This window comes from Puntigrus tetrazona, chromosome 14 (assembly GCF_018831695.1).
Source record: "Puntigrus tetrazona isolate hp1 chromosome 14, ASM1883169v1, whole genome shotgun sequence".
Classification (NCBI taxonomy): domain Eukaryota; kingdom Metazoa; phylum Chordata; class Actinopteri; order Cypriniformes; family Cyprinidae; genus Puntigrus; species Puntigrus tetrazona.
In genome coordinates, this window is record NC_056712.1 from 7,852,617 (window position 1) to 7,861,832 (window position 9,216).

At 35.8% G+C, this 9,216-nt stretch overlaps 1 protein-coding gene and 1 long non-coding RNA gene across 5 annotated transcripts in view; both read left to right on the top strand.

Moving 5' to 3' along the window:
• Window positions 1-4,141, top strand: part of LOC122357594 (protein diaphanous homolog 1) — a 96,209-nt gene extending 92,068 nt beyond the window's left edge. For all 3 annotated transcript variants that reach the window (XM_043257009.1, XM_043257010.1, XM_043257011.1), the window contains one exon: window positions 2,015-4,141. In XM_043257009.1, the coding sequence (XP_043112944.1) occupies window positions 2,015-2,199 (185 nt within the window). In that variant the 3' untranslated portion in view covers window positions 2,200-4,141. The remainder of the gene's footprint in view (window positions 1-2,014) is intronic.
• A 253-nt stretch (window positions 4,142-4,394) lies between these two features.
• Window positions 4,395-9,166, top strand: LOC122357410. Of its 2 annotated transcripts, XR_006252471.1 has the most exons (4): window positions 4,395-4,507; window positions 4,775-4,919; window positions 7,009-7,651; window positions 8,063-9,166. It is a non-coding gene; the product is annotated as an uncharacterized LOC122357410 (long non-coding RNA). The 2 variants fall into 2 exon arrangements; XR_006252470.1 differs by lacking the exons at window positions 4,395-4,507; window positions 4,775-4,919 and having other exon boundaries at window positions 6,489-7,651; window positions 8,063-8,145; window positions 8,380-9,166.
• The last annotated feature ends 50 nt before the right edge of the window (window positions 9,167-9,216 follow it).

Here is a 9,216-nt window from a genome sequence, read left to right on the forward strand (position 1 = left end):
TTATATAAAAAATATTCACTTTTCATATAATATTTAATATGTAGTAGTAATAATAATATGATCATTGTTATTTTTACATACTTTGTTTATTATAAATAATAATTATTTTATTATTATTTAGAAAAAAATATTTGACCACACTGGCAGTCCTTTTGTCGTTTTAAAGAATAAACTATTTTCAAAATAAAGTAAATGCATCCTGATTTAACATATGAGACAGTATCAATACATTCATAAATCTATATATATATATATATATATATATATATATATATATGAGATGCAAAATAGAAAAATACTAATTTATTCACTTTTTTTATTTACTGCCTAAACAACAAAAAATGAAAATACTGCTTAATTTTGTAACCAATTTTGGTATTTTTATATAAAATTCAAAATAAGACTTAATAAGCCTAGCTCATTTGGCAAACCTGTTTTTTGAAACGGGCCCCTGGAATACGAGATTTTCTAAAAATACTTTTTTATAAATGCTGTGGTAAAACAATGAACTGTGACAGCTGTTGAAATCCACAAGACTGTATATTAAAAATGTAACATTTTCCGATAAACTAATCACCACGTGCCATTTTAATAAGAAAACAACCAAACAAAAATACTCACTGTTTGAAACCTGTTTAGACACAGTGTGGTAATAGAAGCGTCTATCATTTTATATTCTAAATGTAAAGGTTTCTAGGATCCCATCTGTCTGGAACTCACCACCTAAAGCTACAAACGCACCCATAACGACTTTTTCTTCCCAACAGACTCAGTGCTGTCCTTATCACAGCTCACACTGGACACCTGCTTGGTAACGTGTGTGTGTGTGTGTGTGTGTTCTCTATTGCTCCGCATGCTTCATTACAGATGTTTGTTCAGAGATTGTTATCATTGGCTCTGGGGATAGTGTGTGTGTGTGTGTGTGTGTGTGTGTGTGTGTGTGTAATCATGGTTTCCTCTGCATGGTCTTGTTTTGCATACAGGCTGGAGAATGTGAATGGAATATGACATTCTCAGACAACATTTTCCTATGAATGTCTCACCACAGGAGATTTGTTCTGCAGCTGTTATTGGAGTGTTTAACTTGTGTGTAAACACTCAACTCTTTCACAGTCGCCTAAATATGCCAACATAACTGCCAGCTCACATATATGACGATATATATATATATATGATGTTATGCAGTCGTCTCTTATATTGCATTTATAGGAATAATCCAGGTTATTTTATATAATATTGCTGTAGATTGCTGACTTTAAATCCATTGTAGGACACTTAGATTAAAACGCTTATAATAACGCTGAAAACATGCTTAATTGTAACATTGTGACATGTCCAGCCACTTGGTGCAAGAAATTATTTTCTGTGTTTTCCGGTAAATATCTAAACCTTCTTAAATAAGGATTGATTTACTTGAAGGAAAATTACATAACTAAATGAATCTTCTCTACAAAAATATTTAAAATAAAATGTAATGTATAGAAGCCTATTTCCACCATTATTATTTTTTCTTAAAACTGCAAGTTTGTCTTAAAGGTTTTTTTTTTTTTTGTTGTTGTTGTTTTTTTAGATGAAATTGCAAAACAAACCGAATTTTTATTTTTTGATTTTTTGTTTTTGTTACTGTGACTGAATTTAAAAAATAAATAAAAATCGTAATTAACTTTTTTTCATATATATATATATATATATATATATATATATGCATATGCATATGCACTTTATGCTTCTAAACCTTTCAATCCATTTTTAATTGTAAAGTATTGTCTGTTTTTATAACAGGAACAACTTGAAATGATTGTTTGTAGCGAACATTAAGTAAAAAATAACCTGGCATATTCATATAAAAAGATAGGCTGGGTATTTTTGACTGCAGTGTTTTAAACAATGACCTTTACACTCTAACACCCGTGTCTGACCTCAAAGAGTGATCTTTCCAGCTTGATGTTTGACCTGCATGAACCTGAACATCTTTTTCATTGGCCTTTATTTATTAATCCCCTTTCTGTTTCAGCCAACAATCGGAGAGGAGCCGGTCACGCCGTGACAAACATTCTCGCCAAAGAGCTTCTTCAAGAGGACGCCCCGCCCAGTGCCACGAAAAAGACCCGATTGGAAGAGGACAGGAAAGAGTCGTCTCCGGAAGAAACGGGCTCGCTGGAAGACCTCTTAGACGATGCTCCTTTACGCTCAAATTAAGGACTGATTCTGCCGGTTACGACAGACTGTGTTTTAGGGACCAAGTTTGTGGGGGCGGGGCTCTCACTAAACCACACCCCCTCGAGTAAGCCCACGCTGCTTCCTATTGGCCACCACACTGGAGGAGCGGCTTCATCTCATCACTTTCTTGCACTCGTTCTCTAAACACAAGGTTTCATCCGTATGTTATTTCTGTTATCAGCATTTTTGCGAAGAATCCAAAGATCTGTATATAGATACCAGAACATTCCACATTCATCTGAACATCCTCTTCTGGTTCCTTTTTAAAACGAACATCTCTTCCTCTTTAACGTTTAGCTTTTTTGTTTTGCTCTTCAAAACGCATCACATGGCTGAAATAAGTTACATTATTGTACTGGAAGCGCAATGTGCCAATAATGTCCCTTCACGAATACATGTTCAGTTAAGTGTGCACTCGAGGTGTTCTCACTGAGGTTCTGTAGGCATCGCAAGGAGGTCTGCTACCGGTTCACAACATTGTTTCTGTTTTCCCGTGCTCTTGTGTTTCCGGGTGTTTCATTCTGTCATTTTAAGTGAATGGTGGTGTTTGAATCTCAAAAATACTTGTATTTTTCACTAGCTACGATTCGTAAAACCACTGTCGTATAAATCATCGCATGGAATTCAGTGAGACGATTTATGCTGGTTTTTAGAACCAATCAAATATTAGTTAAAAAAAAAAAGGGGCATAAGTCGTTCCATTGAATTAAATGCAATAATCTACTTCACAGCTTCGTAAATTTTCGTCGAATTTTTCATAAACGAATTGGTCAGTTACGTGCGTGTTCGTAAATGTCCGTGGTGTTTTTGTGTTCGTGCTATAGATGATATACCGTTTTCTGCACGATGAAGATTCAAACTGCTGATACACACATCAGATCATTTCCAGCCGCGTTTCAACATCGCAAGATAAATCATAATTAATTTGCTGTCAGATACCGAGTGTAAAGTCACTGTGAACTGGGCAAAAGAAACAATGACAGCATTTATTCCTCTAATAAACGGTAAGAATCTGAGGGACTGTAGCAGAGCACTTCTATCATTGGTGCTGAAATATCTGCACGTAGACTTATTCAACTTTTTTTTATTTTTTCATTGCGGTCTTCGAAAGACGGTGAGCGAATGTCTCTGCCTTTGTTGACCGATCACCAGCAGATACCGTTTAACCAGTCGACCGTTAAGATTGTTCTTAAGTCTTAAACTGAGTTTGTGTCAGTGACACAGGGATATGACCTCAAGAGTTTCAGCTTTGCAATACGGCTTACCTGAATGTTGATGTTGGCTGAATGTTTGAGGGTAGAGATCACTGTTTAAAGCCATAACTCGGACTGCATTCGTCAAGAAATCCTGAGAACTTGTATTCCGGTTTAAACTATATTGAAATGTATATGCATTTATGTAATGTGTGTTAAACGACGTCGATGTTTCGGCAGTGACCCGGTCTCTACACGCTGCCTAGAAGCAAGTCTAAAAAGAGCTTGAGAACATCCCGCTGGTTTTTTTTTTTGTTTGTTTGTTTTGTTAGTTTTTTTCTGGAATTTTTGAAGCCAAATTTCTGATTTTGGAAATTTTTGTGGACTGCAATTTTGGACAACTTTGGAGCAGATTCTGCTTCAAAACCAATTGATCGTACTGATGGTTGTGCAAGTCAGCAGTTTCCCTTTCTTGAAAAAGCTGGTTAAAGATCACTGGAAAAACAAAGAGACTGCGTTTTCTTTGTTTTGATGTTTTTTTGTTTTTTTAAGAACACAGTTTTTCTCTGTCAATTTTTATTGTCGATTGTTTTATTGTAATAATATAGAGATTGTATCGGTGAGATCCATTTGGTCAAATTGTGTATATTGCGTTTTGACTAGAGATGTTTATTCTGGTTGTCTCTAAAACCAACATCATTAAAATGTCATCTTTAATACTTATTCCATATGGATTTTGTGTTTGCCGTGTTTGTTAGTTAGACGGGTTTTTGCTAACACTGAATTAATAGAATAATTGAAAATGCTCACAATAGAAAAAGGTATGGTACTTAAGGACCAAAAAAGTATTTGGACACTTAAAATAAAGAGTATTACATATTCAAAACCTTTTGACGCGAAAAAAAAAAAAAACTGTCGCAAATGAAAAGTTTTTTTTTTTTCTTCAACAGGTTTAAAAGGATTTAGCATTAAATGGCTTGCTCAGCAATGGATGCTTTGCAGTGAATGGGTGCCGTCGGAATGAGAGTCCAAACAGCTACGAAAACATCACAATAATCCACAAGAAATCTACAGTCCGTATCTATATCCAGTCCGTAAGTTATCAGCCAAAATCAGTAGGTTTGTAAGAAACAAATCCATCATATTAAGATGGATCATTAAGTCCTCTATGCATAATAATAATAAAAAAAGTGGTCTGCCTCAGGGGAAAAATATGCCACAAAGCCAAAACCTTTTTAAAAAATGGTGGTTGGACAACAGCGTAGATGCACTGTTTCACAAAAGCAAGTCTTATTTTTTCCTTGAAGTGGCAGCTTGAACTACAAACTCCTTAATAATTTATTAAACTTTATTTTTTTCAGACAAACATGCAGCTTTTCAATTGACAAGGTGGATGGACTGGACTGTTTGGATTCTTACTGCTGACGGCACCCATTCACTACAGAGCATTGGTAACATTATGCATTTCTCCAAACCTCAAACATCTACACCTCAAACGATCTGACGGTGAGTCTATTTTCAGCACGTTTCTGCGTGGTTAAATTATTAGTGACACATTTATTTGTTGAAGTACAGAACCTCCAAAATATTTACAGAATACCATAGTACATTTTCATTGTTATCGCTATGGCAGGCTTTTCTAGAAACCCTGTTTTTTGGTTAACAAATGTGTGGTAACGTTTATGGAACACGTCTTGTGTGTGTAATTTGGTATGACTGGTGCAGAGTTTATTTGACGTTCCCGTGTGTTCATCTGTGCGCTGGTTTTATGCCTCACGAGTGCGGAAAAATGCAGCTATGATTTGGAATTTCCTCTCGGCAAATCCCAGACTGACACACTCGCGCACATTCCTCTGTTACATCTCATACAGACACAGGCAGAAATGCCTCTTGCGTTAAACACGCAAAACACGAAGGTCACGCAAAATCAGATTTCTCGTTTGTCACAAGGGTTAACGGTTTCTGCCGTGTTCTGTGAGGTCCATCCGTCTTACTCAGCGCTATAGTGTGTGGGGTTTTTTTAAGAGATGTTCAATATGACGAGGAGTTGGGAGAAGGGTGGAATGTTTGCTTTGGAGTCCCTCCGTTCCCTGTAACCACGGTGATATTTCCTCCAAGAATAGACTCAGACGCATCCACAGAGCAGCTCATGCCGGATGTGTCTCGCTCACAGACTCCCAACGGCGTATGTGTGCATGCCGTCGCTTGTATTTGGTGTTCAAATCTCTAAACCTTAATATGACCAATAATAGTGGATTATGTTTTGTGAATGATAGCTGTTTAGTGAAGAGTTTGACTCTGATCGTTTGATGTTCGATCTTTGTGTGTGTTGTTGAATGGAAGTGTGCTGAAGCATGTGAGTGTTTCATGTCTCTGTCTTTGTGGCAGGTTGCTTTAAAGTGTGACCTCTGACCCCTGTGGGAGTTCATAAAACAGCTCTACATTCTAACACCCTACCATCGCAGATTTTGCGTCAGTGTTAAGTAAAACTTGAAAAAAATGTTTTAATAAAAATATATTAAGTTAAATATAAAATATACACAATATAAATGAATAATAAAAAGTAAATACTTTAATGGATATTATAAAAGATAGCTTGGCAACTAACAGAAATATAAAGTAAATTACTAATATTATACTTCACAGCAAAGTCTGATCATGACACTAGTTATGTTTTTACCGCATTTATTAACATTTATTAAGTTCAGTGCGTCTGTTCTGTCAACAGAAACAACTTTTGACATTAAAATGCATTTATAAATGCAGATATTAATACTAAACTAAAATTAATGCTGTTGAAGCTCATTGATTTGTCAACTGTTACCTAATTTTAAGAAATAAAAAAAGTTTAAGTTTAAATTTCTTAACTACATTTAGTATTAAAAATGACAAATACACATAACAAAATGACAAAAAAAATAATTTTTACATTTAAAATTAATTTTTACATTTAATTTTTACATTTAAAATTAATTTTTTACATTTGTGCCAAAACCATGCACATTTAATTCTTTAGAAAATAATATATAAGGGAAAAGTGGAGCATGAATTGAATTAAATTAATGAATTTATTATTCTTTACATTATATTATATCGAAAGAAAGGGTTATAAGATTTTTTTTTCTTTAGGGGGGCTTAACCATTACAGAAGTTTTACATACTTTTTTAATCTTTTTATTATTATTATTATTATTAGCCTAATATAAGACATGCTTGGACACACATACAATATGTTCTTAAGTGTTTGTGCTTATTTAATAAGTTTATTTGACTAAAAATGTGATCTCATGTTTCCATGGCGCGCAGAAACCGAGATGAACCGCTTCGGTTTGGAGCTGTGAAACAGAAACAGAAAATCGTGCCGTCGATTTCCGTGCACAAACCTAGTTTCCCAACAGAGGGAACGTGAAGTGAAAGACAGGAAGAGAAGAAGAAACATGATGTACTGATTAGAGCTCTCAAAGAAGATAAAAGCAGCTCAGAGTTCTTTTGTTCACGACGAGATGCCGTGTGCGCGCGCATTTGCTTTCGTTTAAACGCATTGTTTAACCACAAAGGCGCAGAGCTCTTTGTTTGTGTGTGTTTCTCATTACAGATCCTCTTCAGAACTTCAGAACGCGCTCTTAACGTCTGGATCCCTTCAGGACTGTTTCTCGTTACACGGCTCTTGTTATATTTCACCCTCCGCTCTGCTTCATTATCTGGTTGTTTGTGTTCTTCGGGGACAGACTCTTGGCCGGTAATTGGCTCGGTTGTGACCGGACGGCACAATGACCGCCACGCAGGCCGGCCAATCGGAAGGCAGGAGCAGAGTTCTCAGGCAGCTGATTGGCTGGCTCGGTCTCAGCGCGGTCTCCAGGTAGCGAGTGAACGTGGGAGAGTATGTGGCTGTCTGCGGAGGGTGGAGTCGGAGAGAGTGAAGGATGGAGGGCTAATTCAGCAGCGTTCATTAAGACTTTGGCAGTGAATTTGGACCAAACAACCCAAAACGTAATGTTAAGAGTCTCTCAGAACTCTCAACAACAGTTCTTGGCCTCTCTTCCTCTCACAGCAAGTTTCAGTGTCGGTTTCAGAATGCTTTGAATGAGTTTTACAAGAAATATTGCCATATTCTTCAGTCTTTCTGCACAGGGTATGGATACAAGCGGCCGAAAAGATGGTTATGAGACACGGTGATGAAAAAAATATGAAATGTTTCCAATCTCTCTCTGGCTCCTGGAGCTTTGAGCTCTTTAAAGGTCTGATGTTTTCCTCATAAACTGTTTTAAAGTAAATCTGGCAACAAAATACTTAATGCTGATAAATGATCCTAATGCAGTAATCTAGATGGCTATTTCATTTTGTAACTCTCCGTGCTCATCTAAAATGCTTACATTTTATAAAACCTTTATTCGGCGCGTCCATAAATGTGATGAAAGCTCACTGAGATGATACAGATGTTTTCGTGGCAATTATCTGGCACAATAATTTTATTAATAAATTATTGTCGCAAAAATAATAAATAAATAACCAATAAATTACAATTTTAAAAAAAGGCTTATTTTGGAGCAGGAGAGCAACTGATCCTTCGCAAACAGAGCAGGCATTAAACAAAGTTTTAAATGGCATTTTGTAAGAAATTCAAACAATAAATACTTTTTTTGTGACAGATCACTACAGTGCCTCAGTTCAATCGGTATGTGAACCAATCATCGTTTCTTCTGTACAAGAAACACTAAAGAAACATCTTAAGGTATTTTGTTTCACCATCAGGACACGCTTAAAAGTTCAAAATCACCGACGTTAATCTACTCTCATGTTTGATTTGTTTATCAGACTAAGATGACAGAGGTTTAAGACTATGATTTAATTCAAATGAAATAAGTAACTGTGAAAAGAAAAACTGTTTTATTAGGAAAACGCTATTTTATCATTCATTTTATTGCTAAATATTACTTGGTCTTGTTTGCTTGGTCTTCTGTTTCAGTCCCGTGTTAGAGATGATGATTATGATGAGAGACAGAGATGCTTTGACTCCAGCCGATCTGAAGATAACAGACTGACCTCAATAAGAAAATCTCTCCCATTAGTTAGATGATCTCAGTGTTGACCTTCTTTTTTTTTTTCTTTTTTTTTACAGGAAATAAATGTCAGCTGAGACTTGATTTTGTCCATGGGGGAACTGATGGATGCATCGCGAGTTCATGTTGACTTAAAAAATAAACTCGCTTTGGCACTGGACAAGTCTATATAGCTTGAGGTTAAACATAGAGTGCATCAAAGACATTTATTAAAAGATTTTGCTCTCAAATAAATGCTCTCGATCTCAACACCGAGTTTCAGCTTTACATACTGAATGTCATGTCCTCTTTTGAGATGAAATAGATCAAATTAGTGTGTGTTTGTCTCAAGTTTCCCCTCAGGCTCTGTCTGCTGATCTGACCACTGTGAACCAAGGATTTAGTGTGTGTGTGTGTGTGTGTGTGTGTGTGTGTGTGTGTGAGAGAGATGATAAATAGTAAATGTGTCACTTTATGTCCATGATGCTGTGAACTTGTTTCAGACTACAGGTCATCTTAGCCTGAGGATGTGACATGTCATGTGAGTAACCAGAGTGACTGACTGATAAAGACACATTGTTTCTTCTGTCCTATAAAAGTGCCTGAATAATGAGGTTTCACGAGTTGGACCTTTGAATTTAGGCATTTTCAACATTTTTATTATTTTATTTTATTTTGACTCGTAATTTTGTTGTTTGATTTAATTCAAAATAAACTTTTTTTTTGTAAATTTTATTCATTTGTTTTCTATTTTTTTTATTTGA